At 48.6% G+C, this 16856-nt stretch overlaps 1 protein-coding gene across 1 annotated transcript in view; it reads left to right on the top strand.

Moving 5' to 3' along the window:
* Window positions 1-4810: 4810 nt before the first annotated feature.
* The window catches only part of Klhl3 (kelch like family member 3), a 115070-nt gene continuing 103024 nt past the window's right edge, over window positions 4811-16856 (top strand). Inside the window, exons 1-2 of the mRNA XM_057787487.1 lie at window positions 4811-4945; window positions 5228-5426. Coding sequence (XP_057643470.1) covers window positions 5371-5426 — 56 coding nt within the window. The 5' untranslated portion in view covers window positions 4811-4945; window positions 5228-5370. The remainder of the gene's footprint in view (window positions 4946-5227; window positions 5427-16856) is intronic.

Here is a 16856-nt window from a genome sequence, read left to right as displayed (position 1 = left end):
TTTGGGTGCCAGCTCTGATTTAGAGGTTCCTAAATCAGAAGTGAGGTTGAAAGTTGTCTGGGTCAGGCACCCTTGATCAGGCCTTGGTCAAGTTATTTACCTCAGAACCTCAGTCCTCTCATGTTTATAACCCTTAGCCCAGGGGTTCTCCACCTTTCTAATGCTTTAGTCCAGTTCCTCATGCTGTGGTGACCTCCAACCATAAAATTATTTTGTTGCTACTTCATAACTATAACTTTGATACTCTTACGAACTGCAATGCAAATATCTGATATACAGATATCTGATATGTGTTCCCTCCCCCATGGGTTGACAACCACTGCCTTGGAGGGGATAAAAATACACAAAGGGTGCAAGTGAGTCAGCAATGTGGAGCCTGCCGCGCTGCTCTGAGTGAATACAGAGGAACAGGAGCTGTCGCGGTTGCTCACCGCGATGTGAATTGTAGGCAGAGGAGATGCGAGCGCCGTGAAGGTGGAGCACAGATCTCAGGAGTGATCTATAGGCAGTCATCCTTAGAAGGCTGACCCAGGACACGCGTTCTCTGTCCTCAGAGCAGAAGGGAAGGAAGGCAAGTGTCCCCCTGGACCAGGTAGTGATCTGCCGGCCTGTTGGGGGCCCTCGGTCCTTTCTCAGTTTCCTCCTGCTTTTCCAGGGCACTTTAGTTAGAATTCATTCAGCAAGTGACCCAGAGTCTGCCGGGACTTTGGGAGGCAGACAGGCAGGTGGGCTCTACCCCCAGCCCCAGTCTTGGTCGCTCCTTGCTGACCTGTTAGCAGCTGTGGCCACTGGGAGCGGACGCTAACTCCACAAAGGCCCTCTCAACCTGACTAACTTTTTCCTTGGTTCCAAGATCAGGGGGTCAAGGCTGTTTAATAACCTTGAGGAAGACCGTGGGACTGGGTGCCACTGGTGGCTTTTAGATACTTGTCATAGGCCAGGTTTTCTGCTGCCTGCTCACGTCTGTATTTAAACTAAGAACTCTCGGACATAGCTAGTGATATTAGTTTCTTGTTTTAGAAGGGAAAAACGATGCTCCTAAAGCAATGTGCATGGGGTCGTCTGTCTGGTGAGCACATTTGCACTGTGCCCCGTTAGGATATCAATGTCTGGCGATCTTCTCGTCTAGCTGTGCATTCAGTCACCTGCAGGGTTCGTGAATTCCTCATGCGGAGCTCTGTCACAGGTGTGAGGTAGAGCCTAATAGTCCAGTGTTCTTTTTGTAATATACAGACTTAGGTAGACGTTCCCTTTCTAAGTGTATAATTTAAAAAATGCAGTAGTCTCTCTTTAATACAAGATTTAGTTATATAAATATGTGTAGGACCGTGTTTGCATATGTGCATGGGTGAATGCAAGCACCCTTGGAGCTGGAGCCCCAGGTGGCTGTGAGCCTCCAGACATGGGTGTTGGGGACCGAATTCAGGTCCTCGGCAAGAGCAATACATGATTTTAACCACAGAGCCATTTCTCTGGCACCCCCCTAAGCCGTCAAGACAAGGAACATTTTCATCACCCTAAAAGCCCCTTTGTGCCTTTGATCCCCAATGCTTACGCTTTAATGAGTTAGTAGATGGTTCAGATGCACGGTGTGACTTGAGACGTGCTGTGCTAGGCACCTGCCAAGTAAGAGAGCAAAGCACTGGGGGAGCCAGAAAAGAGGGAAAGGGGCCTTATGGGAAGGCATGGTCTCCAGACAACATCCTGGCTCCCTGTGCTGAGGGAGAGCTCAGGAGGGAGAACTTTCTAGACCAATCAAGACCTAAAAAGGAAGTTTTTCTTTCAACACTGATTCTTCTCAAGCCAACTGGGAGCTGGAGGATTCTGGATGAAGCTGATGGACGGCATCGTGGCTGGAAATGCTGACTGCATAAATTGCTTTGGGGTGGAGGGAGGCCTGGGGTCACCAGGTGTGCTTGGCTGACTGGGGAGGTAGCCTGAGGCATGGGGAGGAACCCGTGTTCCATCTTTGCTTGAGGTCTGTGCAACAGTGAAGACATTTAACAGGTCAAAACTATAACAGTAACATGTGGTGAGTGTCTCTTCTATTTCTATACTTCGGGACAGTTCATGACCAGGATTTTCCTCCAGGCAGCCACCGCTTGGGTCCTTTTGCTTCTCCTGCTAGACTGAAGCAGCCCTTCTTCATCTGAGTTCCGTCAGGAGCATTAGCCTAGCCCGAGGAGGTCTGGCTGTGGCCCAGATGAAGGCTCTTGGCTCAGATCTGTCCCCAGCATTGGTAGACGGCTTTCCTTGGATGACCTTCTCCACCCTGGCTCCCGGATAATGGGTGGTGGGAAAGTACAAGCGTGGTCTGGCTCTGATATACCCAGTGACACTGGCTAGTGTGGCAAGAGCAGCTTGCAAGGAAACCACTTGGGGCTTTATATTGGCTCTAATAATTCATTTTGGATGTGAATAAGTTTAAACCGTAAGTATTTCCTTTTCAGACTGGTTTCCCCTTCCTCTTTCCTGCGTGGTGAAGACATGAATGAAGGCATGCACAAAGGGAAGTCAGCTTTGCATCCCTCTTGTGGCTCACCCAGTTGACTTCCTACACTAGTTACGTGCCTGCGCTCTGGCACGGATTCTGGGATCCCACTTCCTTATTTGTGATGCTCAGCTTCCGTGGTCCCTGTGATTGACGGCCAGAGGAAATATCTGGAACAGAAGCACAGAGCTGATTAGAGGAGGAAGGGAAGTGGTGGGAGAAAGACAGGGGTTTGGCTGTGAAAAAATGGAGATACAGGGCCTCTGGGTGTGAGCTGTCACTCGGGGCTCCTCTCATCTGAGGGAAAATGACTTTGGGTAGTGGTCCCAGCTAAGAGGACACGGGGAGGTTGGGGAGATAAACTTTGAGACTTTACGCCTTAGGCAGTTTGAGGTCAGAACGTTATGTCAAGTTCAAGTCATTAATACATCTAGTTTCTATATAGTTTCTGTACCTGTGTTCCCGCTTTGTGGGATGACTTGAGGTCTCTGCAACACTGAAGAAATTTAACAGATGGGAACTAGAACAGTTACACACGTGAGTGTCTCAGGTCAGAACTAGAACAGTAACACACGTGAGTGTCTCAGGTCAGAACCAGAACAGTAACACACGTGAGTGTCACAGGTCAGAACCAGAACAGTAATACATGTGAGTGTCTCAGGTCAGAACCAGAACAGTAACACACGTGAGTGTCTCAGGTCAGAACCAGAACAGTAACACACATGAGGGTCACAGGTCAGAACAATAATGGTAACATGTGAGCGTCTCAGGTCAGAACTAGAACAGTAACACATGTGAGTGTCACAGGTCAGAACTAGAACAGTAACACACATGAGTGTCTCAGGTCAGAACTATAACATATAACAGTAACACACATGAGGGTCTCAGGTCAGAACTATAATGGTAACACACGTGAGTGTCTCAGGTCAGAACCAGAACAGTAACACACGAGGGTCACAGGTCAGAACAATAATGGTAACATGTGAGCGTCTCAGGTCAGAACCAGAACAGTAACACACGTGAGTGTCACAGGTCAGAACTAGAACAGTAACACACATGAGGGTCTCAGGTCAGAACTATAACATATAACAATAACACACATGAGAGTCACAGGTCAGAACTATAATGGTAACACATGTGAGCATCTCTTATATTTTCACACGCATCATTGTATCCCCCTAGAAGTTCCGCACAAACATTAGAGCCTAGGAAAAGTTCCCTTTTAAGCAGATGTCCAGGGCATACCGAGAAGGAAGCGGGACATTCCGAAAGACAGGAGGGATTGTCTCATGAATGAGGGGTCAAGTATCTATCAGGAGCAGGGGAAGACTACTGAGCTGAAGGCGACACACTCGGCCTGCGCTTGAGTGGCTCAGAGATGCCAGGTGTGTCTGCGGGTGAGCAGTCCTAGAACAGGGACACACATGTCTGTGTTCTCTGCACCGTCAGGGGAGCTGCTGAGCCGATTTCCATCACTAATTGACCCAATTATCTCTGAGCCTGTTGGTTATGTCTAGGAGACACAGCTAGCTTCCGGTTTTCCACAAGATTGTCTGTTAGCCTGAGAAACTAGGCATGCCAACAACGAGCTCCCGAGATGTTCATTAGGGGAGATTAACAGCTGGAGTTATTTTGGAGGTCACTGCTGTCATTGGTGTCACGTAGGGAAGGTTTTAGAAGACTTGTGATCTATTGCTGTTCTATAAAGATTCAAGGCCGGGTAGTGGTGGCGCACACCTTTAATCCCAGCACTCAGGAGGTAGAGGCAGGCGGATCTCTGTGAGTTCGAGGCCAGCCTGGTCTACAAGAGCTAGTTCCAGGACAGGAACCAAAAGCTACAGAGAAACCCTGTCTCGAAAAATCAAAAAAAAAAAAAAAAAAAAAAAAAGATTCAAGGACTGAGGCTGGAGGAGCCACTCCAGGTAGGACCAACAGCCAGAGCGAACAGAGACTTGGGCAGGACACGGTGCTCGGTAGTAGCCATGTGAGCCGGAGCTACTGCTTGCCATGTTTCAGCTTGGCAGACCTTAGACAGCTGTTCTGTTATGGTGGCCTCTCAGCGTGGCCCAGGACGACAGCGTGGCAGTGTTCTTGTGGTGACTGACCACTGCAATGATCTTTGGGGTTTTTATAGTACAAGGGGCTTGTTTCAGTTGTAACCCCGCCCCCCCCAACAACAATGCTCGTCTTGCTCCAGTTCCCTTGTCCAATTCTTAATCGCGTCAGTTCTGTGACACCCACCCGTCCCAATCCCACGTGTCTCATTGTCGCCTCTCGGAACTACTGTGGATTTGGTGAGGGAAGTTAGGCAGAGCCGATGTGACAAGTGAATTTCCCCAGGTGGGTCAACTCCACCGCAGGCCACAGAGGGGCCTCCTCATTCCAGCGATGCGTCCAGGCCCACAGACTCACACAGCCTAGGAGGAGGAGAGAAGGCGGGATCAGCTTTTCTCTGTTAGTGAGAATTCCTCCGGTACTTTGCGACAGCAGAGGAGGCAGGAGACCGCGGGGTGGGCTAGGCGCTAGGGCTGGGGATGCCTGAACAGATGAGGAAACAGTTGGAAAGGTGGCATAACCCTTGGGTAGCCGCCGCTGAAGCTGTGGCTGTTCCTAGGAGACAGAGGAGAAGCCTTGCTGCGGGGGAGGGGGAGCGAGTGGGTTGCTGCTTTTAGCAGCTGAAAGGGCTGCAGGGAGCTCTGGGTAAGACATTTTCTACCTCTGTCGCTTCTGCGGTAGAAGCTGCTGCGAGTAAGTACGAGGAAGGAGGACCGGGAGGGAGGAGGTCTCCGTTGCAGCCATGCTGAATCACTGTTGCTGACCAGAATCCCTCACCCCGGGCTGCTGGGAGAACCCCGAGAGCAGCGCTCGCTCCTGGGTGCATGCACAGTTTGGCGGCTACTAACCCCGCCGGGCCTCCCACAATGGAGGGCGAAAGGTACGTACGTGTAAGCGTGGTGTGTGTAGTATGCATGTGTACGCAAACGGGAGCCTAAGGTGTCACCACGGGCATTTTTGCATCAGCCAGGCAGGGTTGCCAATACTGGCCGCTGCGGGATCCCAAAACAGAGTGAGGACAGGAAAGTCCCTTTGGAAACCTACCTCCTCCAGGGCTCAGAGATACAGAGAGACCCGGCGCCTGCCAAGGCAAGTCTGGGTTTGCTGAGCGGCAAAGCACGCCGAAAGAAGGAACTTCCTGGCTGGCGTTGGGAATAGTTTCGGGGCGGCTGGAATCAGGATTGCCCTTTTCAGGCTGCCTCGGGGAGGCGTTCCCTCTCCCCAGGGTGTCTTTCTTCGGTGGGTTTTTTTGAAGTCACTGCAGGGCTGGTCTTGGAGCGGGACACTTGCCTCGGTAACACCGAGGTGGTTGAATCTTCAGGAACCATGCCAAGTGGACGGCTTTCCTCCAAAAACGAGTCAGTGAATGTATGTTCATGGACGCTGGCTTGTGTGCCGTGAGGGGTGGAGGAAAACCCAGACAAGTGACATTTGCTCATAACCGGTTTTGTCTGTGTCTAAAAGTTTGAGAGATGCTGTGAGGTCTGTCTTAGAGGAACCCACAGACTTTCCACAAATTAGGAACCGACAGAAGGCATTCAGGTGCTGGTGTTGAGCAGGAACAGGCTGACCAGAGTTCATCTCCTGGCCAGGAGGAGCTTGTATAGTTTTACTTTGAGGAGCTGAGCCTCCCACAGTGCACGGCCGGATCTGGCAGAGTTCGGATCAGAAGTCTGAGCTCCACCACCTCCTCATCCGTGGGTTGGTGCAGAAAACAGGCTTTGCCACTTTCCCTGAGGAGAGAAGACCACAGGGAGAGCCGGAAGACTTTTCCTCCTAGTTGTGAGTTGCTGGTCCCCTGGGAACCACTCAATCAGTGCCGACACCCTTGGAGTGTCCTGACTCGGCCCAGTGAGAGCAGCTGTTGTTCCTGCCAGAGACCAGCGCCTCTTCGTCCACGCTCACGGGAAGTCTGGGCCAGTGGCTCTCAGCCTTCCTAACGCGGTGACCCGTTAACAGTTCCTCATGGTGTAGTGACCTCCAACTGAAAATGATTTTCATTGCTACTTCATAACTGTAATTTCGCTACTGTTATGAATCGTACTGTAAACATCTGATATGCAGGATGTCTGATATTCAACCCTTGTGAAAGGGTCGTTTGATCTCCCAAAGTGTCGTGACCCTCAGGTTGAGAACCACGAGCCTAGGACTTTTGAGACTTTGCTGCCTCATAGCCACTTTCCGGGCTCCCTTCACAACAGTGGGACATCCAGAGGCCTCGGGGCAGAGGTGGACAGGGTCCTTGCCCTCTCTCACAGGTCTGTGGCTAGCAGAGGACAGAGTCATGTGTTGGAGGTGTGAGGTCCTGGACTGTGTCTGCTTGCATGATTCATAGCGTATCTGGGCTGAGGTGGGCGCTAGACTCCTGCCCACTGAGCATTTGGGGACAGCCATCGCGTCCCCAGTTCGTGCTTGTGAGTCCTTGCAGCGCAGAACTCTTCAGCTGATCAGTGAGGGGAGCTGATCCTATGGCTGAGTACTCATTCGCTTTAGTCTTTCGGAGGCTGCTCATAGGCGAGAAATCCCAGCTGAGAATTTCCAACATTCGCCAGGCTGCCCGGGTCATTACTTTTTGTCTCTCTTGTGGGGACAACCTACCTGCCGAACAAATAAGTCTTCTTCGATTTGTCTCCTACCCATTTCCCATTAAGAGTTCTGTTGGAGTCTTTCCTGGCCACTCCCCCTCTGCTCCCCAGCCACAGAACCCCGTTCCCAGAGCTCTTATTGATAACACTTCTCCTCCCCTTCTCCTCCCATCTTGGTCCTCACAGATGTTCTTACAGACAAACCTACAAACCTCTTTTTCAGTGGGTGGGGTGAGAGGTTGACACAGGGTCTCTCTACGCATTCCTGGCTGTCTTAGAACTCGTTAGGTAGATCAGGGTGGCCTTGAACTCACAGAGAGCCACCTGCTGTTGTCCACCCCAAAGTTCTGGGATTAAAGGCGTGTAACACTTTACCTGGCCACACTTCTTGCTTGTATCTTAGACTTGGATGAGAGCCTTGCACGTCTTTTTGTGCTTCTGCTTCATATAAATGACAAGTCCTCAAACTTGGAGCCACATCCTCATATCTAAGGATGGTGTCTTTGTACTTCCTCCTTACAGTTCTCACTGACACAGCTCTGCCCGTGGCAGGTGCTGGGTAGTGAGTTTCTAACTGATAATATAACAAGTCTTATTCATTCTTTGAGGATTTCTTACAGTGTATTTTTATCACACTCTCCCTTTCCCCACCTCCTTCTCGATCCATCCCCACCTCCTTAACCCGTCCAGCCTTCATGTTCTTGCTTCTCCCTCTCTCCTATTACAGCCCCCCCGCGCCCCCACCCCACTCACCTCCTCTCCTTCACCACCCCCCACTCCCCAGCCTTCTGAGTCTAGTTTGTGTTTCCTGATCACTACTGGTTGTGAGGCCTGCCCTGGAGTGTGGTCGGTATACCAGGTATTACAGCACTAAGGATGCCTGACTCTCCCCGTCCCAGCAGCCATCAGAAGCTACGGGTGGGGCTTTGTGCACCCCCGCGTTGGGCGTTTGTATATCTTGAGCTTACACGGATCTTGTGTATGCTGTCATAACTGCCGTGAGTTCCCGTATGCAGTCGCCCTGATACCTTGTAAAACACAGTTTCCTTGAGGTCCTCCACCATTATTGACTCTGCACCCTTTCCTCCCCACTCTTCCACAAAGACCCACGGGCCTTGGGGTGGGGAGGGGTTACCATGCAGACATCCCTTTTTCTCTCAGTCTCTGCATCTTGACCTTAGCTGGTGACTTTTGTGAGGAACTCTGGTAACCAAAAAGGTGGGAGAAGAGATTGAACTTCCCTGACTATCAGGCTGATTGACCCAGCTCCTCTCGCAATGCCCTGACACTAAAGAAGAGGTGGAGGCAGCTTGGGTTTACAAGTTTCCTGGAAGCCAAGGGTGGAAGCTGAGTGATTGGCCCAGGTCACGAGTCTGACCTCCAGGGGCTGGAGGTGTTCCGTGTTGCATGCTTGTTCCACATTTAACCTGCTCGAATGTAATTGGGGCTATTTTTAAGCATTAAAACATTTCAGCCAAAAGATTTCTATGAATAATTTTCTTTCCTTGCTATGAGGGTACGAAAATACTTTTTACCTTGAAACGTTATTAATTCAAAGTGTGGGCTTGGGAACAACACAGATTCCAAGTGAAGTGTTTCGCAAGCCATACGACCTTGTGTGCATTGTGTTTTTACTGAGCTGTTTTTTATATGTAAGGGAACAATGACACTGTTCTTTGTGGGTTGTTGTGAAGATTAAACGAGGCAGCGTGTGTACAGTACCGAGCTCTGTCTCTTGTTTTTTCTGGCATGGAGTAAGCACTTAGAGTATGGCAGCTACTGTTGTCCCTGGACCCTCTATTGCTTGCTGCGCCCTGAGATGCTAACAAAGCTGTTAGGATTTTCCTGTATCAGTTATCCAGAACAGATTATGTGGGACCTTTCTCACAGGAGCACAGAGGGAAAGTGTAGCAGGTGTCTCTCTCCACAGTGAGGTGCCTCACAGGCCTCACACCGTTTGTGTTTTATTTTATGTTTTAAGGTTTCGCCAAGATCTGTTTTTACCTCCCTTTACAGTTGCCATGTGGCACAAAGATGCCCCGGTGGGCATGAGCTGGGCATCCTTGTTCAGGTTGAGACCTCAAGAAGAGCCCGTGGGATCGCACTTCCTTTGCTACAGCCCGAGCTCGTCAGCCCCCTGCTAGGTCTGCTGGTGCTAAATCCTCCTGTATGGGTGATCACCAAGGCTTGGTGAGTGGAGAAGGGTGATTGGAGGTTCCAGCTCTTCGTGACTTGTCCTCTCCCCTCCTTCCTTTCTCTCCCACTTCTCTCAGACACGAAAATGGCAGTTGCCCTTGCTGTTGGGGTTTTATTTTAGATTTGAAAACCAACCTTATGGATGAATTAAATTTTCCACTTCCAAGATAAACTCAGTTCATAGCAACAGAAAGTGAAGTGGTTGCCAGGGGGTAGAGGAAGGGGAGTAGGGATTGCCTCGCAGGTGTGGGATTTCTAATGGGGAGGTGAGCTGTAGAGATGGGTAGTGCTGACAGCTGTGCAGCAATGCCATGGGCTCCACGATAAAGTATAAATTTTGTTGTGTATGTTACACACACACAGATATAGACAGACACACAAATACATACATAGACACACTGACAAACACATACGCACATAGATACACACAAATACACACAGACAGACATCATACACATAGACGCAGACATATACAGACACAGAGAGAGAGAGAGACAGACAAACACATATACATATACATACATAGGCACAGACAGACACAGAGAGAAAGAGACACACAGACACCAGACACACAGAGAGACAGACAGACAGACCAGACACACACATACATAGACATATACATATATAGGTACAGACAGACCAGACCCTCAGATACACAGAGAGAAAGAGACACACAGACACCACGGACACAGACATATACAGACACACAGACAGAGAAACAGACAGACAGACCAGACACACACAGACATAGACATACACAGACACAGAGAGAGAGAGAGACAGACAGACAGACACACACAGAGACATATACACACACAGGCATAGACAGACAGACAGACCGTGCTTGCGTGCGTGCGTGCACTTGCGCAGACACACACACACCCCGAAGGCCCAAAATGACAGATCTTCAGTGGTTGCAGAGAAAAGTATTCTTTAGTAGAGATATCATCACAAGGAGAAGCTAGTTGCTCATTTTTCTTTTCTTTTCTTTTCTTTTCTTTTCTTTCTTTTTTTTTTTTTTGGTTTTCGAGACAGGGTTTCTCTGTGGTTTTGGAGCCTGTCCTGGAACTAGCTCTTGTAGACCAGGCTGGTCTCGAACTCACAGAGATCTGCCTGCCTCTGCCTCCCGAGTGCTGGGATTAAAGGTGTGCGCCACCACCGCCTGGCATAGTTGCTCATTTTTCTTAATGCTGTGTGATTTTTGTCATAGAAAGGGTCGGGTGCTCCTGCCTGAGAAGGCTTTTAGGTACAGCTCTGCTGTGACTACCTGTGAGGTGTCCTTAGGGGACGGTCTTCTTAGCTGGCTCTTATTGACAGGAGCCTGCTGTTTTACCTTAGGGAGCTCCTGAGAAGGAGGTGTTTGTTGGGTGTTTGCTCTTGACAGCAGTGGATAGAGGCACACTGCAGAGACAGCCTGGATAGCCGCTCTTCCAAAGGCTGAAGGTTGCATCAACAGGTCACCACTGGTGAGACAGTGCAGTGCGCATGTCCAGCAACAGAACCTTGTTTTCTACTCCAGTTCTTGCCGACCAGGCACTTCATCCTCTCCCTGGCCCTAAGAGTCACGAGTAGACCCTTGCGCAGAAATGTCTGTCTTCCCACACCCCCTGAGACCCTGCACATCATCACGATGGTGATAACGGAAGTCAAGTTTCCTCTGGAGATGGAGCTTTCATTTCTTTAAAGTGGAAAGGGAACAAAATCAGCAAAGGCGGACATTTTATTTTATTTTTTTCCGGATCAAGATTTGGCCTTTCAGAACGTGTACTTTTTACAGTAACTCAAAATTAGTAAGGAAAACAGTTCACCAGTGTTTAGTTTTATATTAAGGTGCTCAGGTTGGAATAAAGTGGTATAAAAAGCAAAAAAAAAAAAAAAAAAAAAAAGATTTGGCCTTTTAGAGTTTCTTTGATAGATTGTTGAGGCATATCCAGGCAAGAACATTCTTTCCGTGTGTGTTCCAAATCAACTGTTTTATTTGATACTATCCCACTATGGAAATGACCTATTTTTTTTTTAAATGTCTAGATGAACCCAAAAGTAGGTTAGATTGAACAGACCAGCGAGAAGCTATGTAAAAATAGTTTGAACATGCTTTGTTCTAAGATTTTTTTCTTGTTATGTAAGTTCAGTGAGTCTCAGATGGGATGTGACTTTCTATGATTTGTGAAGATCTTAGGCTGTCTTCCTTGCTTATTTTCAGTGTGCATGTGTGTGTGTGAAGATTTGCTTGCATGTCTTTGCTTCCAAGTATGTCCCTGTTGCCTTTGGAGGTCAGAGAGGCCATCACATCTCCTGCAACTGGCATTATCAAGGTCATGAGCCACCATGTGGGTGCTGGGAATAGAACCTGGGTCCTCTGGAAGAGTAACCAGTGCTCTTAACCACCGAGCCATCTCTCCAGCTCCCTACTTTCCCTTTTACGTGTGAATTCGCACCAGGGCCTCTGTCATACTGGCATACACCATGAGTTCAGCTCTCCCGTTCCAGCCTAGTACAAGCTTGGCTTTCAGAAAAGCACACGGCAGGGAGCTTCCCTTGGCTAATTCTATCGGTATGAACTCAACTGTTTTCTATCTTGATATAACTTGTCTTTCATCCAGATTTTTAAGGCAAGTCGTGAATTAGGCCTTCAGGAATGTGATTAGTAACACCTGTTCTTGAAGTTGGTCAGGGAGGAGGGTGTTGTACAAGTGGCAGCAGCTAAGAACAGCGTTCATGAATCGTGGCTGGCTGACGTGAAGGGCTGCTAAGTTCAGGAAAATTAGTATGATGTAGGACTGTCTGGACAAATTCTATCTCAGCGCATCAGGAGATGGTAGTTCCTGCTTCGTACTATTGTTCTGAAGATGGAACTAGATAATGGATGTAAGACCCTTTAGTGTAGTCAACTTCCAGTAAACGCTGACCTTGATTGACTGTCCCCTGGGACTCGGAGCTTTCTGAGGCCTGTCTAGTGTGTGACTCTGTGGGCTGTTCCCTGGAAGGGCGTGTAGCTTACATGTAAATGCTGTTACCGGACAGCAGGGTTTATTGAGGTCTAGATTCTGGTGTCTGGACATACTCAAGTGCCAAGTTCTTCACCAACCAAGAAGTAGACATCTAAATTTTGAAGTGTTTAGCTAATTATTCTTTATAAAAAAAAAAACTCAGGATAAGAACCTGAATGATTATAGAAGTGGTGGAGAAATGACCAGTGACCTCTTCTTTCTCTCCTTCCTCAATCCAAAAGGGTGGAGAATCTTTCTAAGCTCCACCCTACTACTTCCTTATCTCTCTGTATGTCCTCCGTCTTCCAAAACCTCTATGAGTAATTTTGATCAGCTTGTATCTAGCTCCATCCTCTGATTCAAAGTAAACTTTATTGGCAATCTCAGAAGTGTCAGAGTGTGATCAAAATATCCCATACCAAAATTTGGTAATTTTTATCTTGAACTTTAGGATTGGGTTACTTGGATATGTAGTTTATCCAAGGTCTCATGGCTTAACCAAGTGATATCATGGGATAATTAAATCCCTTTCTTTTCTATATAGTGTGGGATGAGGTGGACCTATAGCTAATTTCTAGTTTTTGGTTTTTTTCCTCCCAAAGGACCTTTCTTTGCTGAGAGAATTTAGTGAATTGAGTCTGATCCTGCTGGCCTTTCTTAGCGTAGTTCTGCCTTCCTTGGGTGACTTTACCTGTCTTTATTGTCTCATTGCTAGCTTGACTATAATGTTCTTGGGCCCCACGTATGAGGCCTGGCATGAGCCAAGGCTTTTGAGCTCTGTTGTGTGAATATTTGTGGAGGGGATCATTAATCTACAAGCTTCGGCTGTCTGGCCTCGGACTCCTTATCCCCTGGAGATCCTCCACACTGTCCATGTTTTGGAGGTCCTTGCTCTCTAGGGCCCTAACCCCCTGCTTGGTAGTTTGCTTGGAGGGGCTCCTTCTACCTGCCTCCTAGATTTCCTTCTGGCCCATTGCCTGGCTTTTCCCTGCGAGGGAACCGAGGACTCATAAGGTAAGCGCTGACTTATCTGCTGGTCCCTCTTTTGCTGGCTTTTTTTCTCCCCCAGTCTTCCTGCTTTTGCATTATATGTCCAAGGCTCGCTGTTGGGCACCCGTCCAAGGCTCACTGTTGAGCGCCCGTCCAAGGCTCACTGTTGAGTGCCTGTCATGTGCTTCATGCTAAGAAGATGGAACTGAGGTGGTATCTTGGTTCACATGGAGCTGAAAGTCTCACAGAGTCAAACTTGCCCCAGCCACTTTTACTAAACTCTTAGGAATTTTGTGGCTCAGTTATTCAATTTAGCTATTAGGAAAATCAGATAACATAAATAAATCATATGAAAATGTTCAGAACTCAAGCTCTCCAATATCATTCTCACTGAAGTCTTTGCGTTTAGGTCTGCTGTGTCTCTCAGAAGACGGCTCCACACCTGTGCACTAGGAGCACATACCTGTCTCCAAATCCTGAGAGACAAGATCTCTCATGGAGGGACAGTTTATAACACAGGGAAGAATAAATAGTCGTAATTAGTCTGGGCGCCTTCCCCTGGTCACACTGTAGCCACTGGGCAACACTGTGTGTGTGGGACAGACAAGAACTCTTCAGAGGACAGCATAGAGAAGGTCAGAGTACGATGCTCGGAGTGTGGGAGAGAACGGGTAAGCGGGTGGTGGAGGGCAGTAGGAGAGGCTTCTGGGTAGACACGTGAGGACCTGGGGCTAAGCTACACCTGGGCAAGACAAGATGGTGATGTAGACACACTTCACCAAACCAAAGAGCATCGAGGATTTAGGTTGTTGCATGTATGTTAGTTCTATGATAACAAAGAATCTCCAGGGCAATGACAGGGTTATGAAAGACCGTGATGGTTCTCTGAGATTTGTGCTGAGTCTTGTGAGGACTCAGGAAGAGGCTTCATGCCGAAATGCCTTGGCAACGCTGACGTTGTGGAGGAGGTGATGTGATAAGCGAGGCAGAAGGGAGGTTGTGGTCATAGTGACCAGGAGAAGATGGCTAGCAGACATGGAGGACAGGGAATAGACTTGCGGATGTGTGTGACGAGGGTGCGCTGAAGCAAGTCGTCGAGGACAGCGCCGCCGTTTCTGTGTGGGATTGGCGTGTTTGTAAGTGTTACAGTTCTGAGGGGAAAGGTTTCCCCACCTTAAGTGTTATAGCTCTGCTCAGGTGTGTGTGTGTGTGTGTGTAGGGAGGCTTACCCAGTATACAGTTCTGAAGGGAAGATATCCTTGCAGTCAGGAAGCAAGGGATACCGCAAAGTCACACTACACAGCAAATGTCACACGAGTGATGTATTGGCAGGGAAAACCCCAGTGGGTGGCTGCCTCTGCTCAGGTGAGAAGCAGCAGAGGACTGAGCAGCAGACAGATTTTATGTAGAGTTTATTGGGGGTAGAACTTCCCAGGGTAGGGATTGGTAAAATTTCAGGTCCAGAGCTCGGGCTTTCTTCTCCGTAGGGCTGGGTCTGTGCCAAGCAGTTAAGGCAGTTGGAGTGTTCTGTGGGCGGAACTTGGTGGCTGGGGGTCCTCAAGGGGCTTGCGGTGCTCTTGCTGGTTATGTCTTGTGAAGTAGAGAATACAGAAAGACTAGCTTGAGAGAGGCAATTTGGGATATGTGTGGATTCACTTATGTGAAATTTCAGTAGGGGAGAAGGTAAGACATTGCTATGGGATTTGGGATTTAGCGGGCAGGGGAAGTGGTGGACTACAGAGAGGTATAGTCAGAGCATATCTTTTTTTATTTGTTTTTTTCAAGACAGGGTTTCTCTGTTTAACAGCCTTAGCTGTCCTGAACTCACTCTGTAGACCAGGCTGGCCTCAAACCTACGGAGATCTGCCTGCCTCTGCCCCCTGAGTGCTGGGGTTAAAGGCGTGCACCACCACTGCCTGGCAAGTGTGTGTCTTTTATGTACATTTTAATGATGGCTTCTGTGTATTCGTTTCTAGTTCGGCCCTGAGGCCTGCTCTACTGTCGGTATCTGCAGTTGGCAGAGATAGAGTCAGACCATGGGTAGAGTAATCCCATCTGATTTACTGTCCAGCCCTTGCAAAGACAGATGAAGGTTTTCAGCTCAGAACCAGCCATGACATGCAACGAGGGCCTGGTGCATCACGATCCCGTGCTGGGTGCGCTGAGTTGCCAGTCTTACAGTGTTGTGGGGACCCACCAGAGAAGACTGCTCAGACATGAATTTCAGCCAATAGGAAGTCTTTATTAACCAGCTGGTGACTACACTGGCTATTTGGGATCCCAGTGTGACCCCGAGCCTTTCTCAGGGTGAGCTTTAAAGCATGGGTTGTCAATACTTCAGTTAACGAGAGCCGTTAGCCAGAAGCAGAACTAACTACAGAAGCCAAAAAGCAAAGTTAGTACGTTTAGAGACTCCCAGAACTACGGGCTTTGATGGATTAGGCCTTTGTTTTCGCTTTGGCAGGTGGTGCTGTCCGCGTGCTGAGTTTCGTGACCTGAATGGCACTTCCATCATGGAGTCAGTTGTGCTAAGGTTTGGGGGCTTACTAATGCTCAAGGCCTTGTTACAACAGACAGTCCACGGACACACGGTCCTTGCCTGCCAATATGTTGGTTAGATAAGTAAATGAAAAATACTTAAGCACAATCATGTTCTATGTACCGGTTGGGTCACAGGCTAGGAATACAATAGGATTTAGGAAACAGAGAAGAGTTGGGGCTGAAGTATTCCAGGGGCCGCCTAGAGGAGGTGAAGCTGAGGGTCCTCACGGGACAGACTGGCGGGTGGTGATATGGGAAAGGGAGAGCCGTTTATCCACTCCGTACATAACAGTCCTCAGGAAATGTCTGAGTAAGTAAGGGCTGGTGGTTCAGGTTCAGCTCAGGTTGGTGTGTCTGTGGGGTACCTGGATGCTAGGCAAGAATCACGACTTTATGTTGAGGATTTTTGAGGTTTATTTCATTATAGCCGTTTTTGAGACAAAATCTCACATGGCCAGTAAATACGTAGACCAGTTGGCCACTATGAAGAGCCCTTGGATGGTGAGGCTAGGACGGCACCTCACTCGCCTTTCGGTAGAGCAGCTTGGCTGTGCTGTGGTTTGGAGGAAGCCTTGAGAAGAGATTGTCTAAGTGGGGATGTCAGGTGGGATGACAGCGCCATGGTCCAAAACAACAGCAAACACCAAACCCTCAAGAAAGAAGGGGTAGCCGTGTTTGTCCCTTTCTGAGGCTCAGCTGTCTTAGTCTGACCTTTTGAATGGAGTCGTCAGACACCTGGGAGAAACAGATACAGTGAACCAGCTTGTGACACTTCCTTCCTGTGAGCTCTTGATAGGTTCCTAGCTTGTTTTTCTTCTCTCTCTTTTTTTTTAAGATTTATTTTTATTTTCTTATTTATGTGTGTGCATGTTTGCATATGTGCATGTGTGTATATATGCATATATGTATTCTGCTGTTCATGAAGACCAGATGAGAACATCGAATTCCCTGGAGCTAGCATGGCAGGCAGTTGTGAGCTCTCTGATGTGTGCTGGGAACACAGTCCTG

Source organism: Chionomys nivalis, chromosome 13 (genome assembly GCF_950005125.1).
Source record: "Chionomys nivalis chromosome 13, mChiNiv1.1, whole genome shotgun sequence".
Lineage (NCBI taxonomy): Eukaryota > Metazoa > Chordata > Mammalia > Rodentia > Cricetidae > Chionomys > Chionomys nivalis.
The sequence above is the reverse complement of the archived record's forward strand: the minus strand, read 5'-3'. Positions and strand labels throughout refer to the sequence as shown.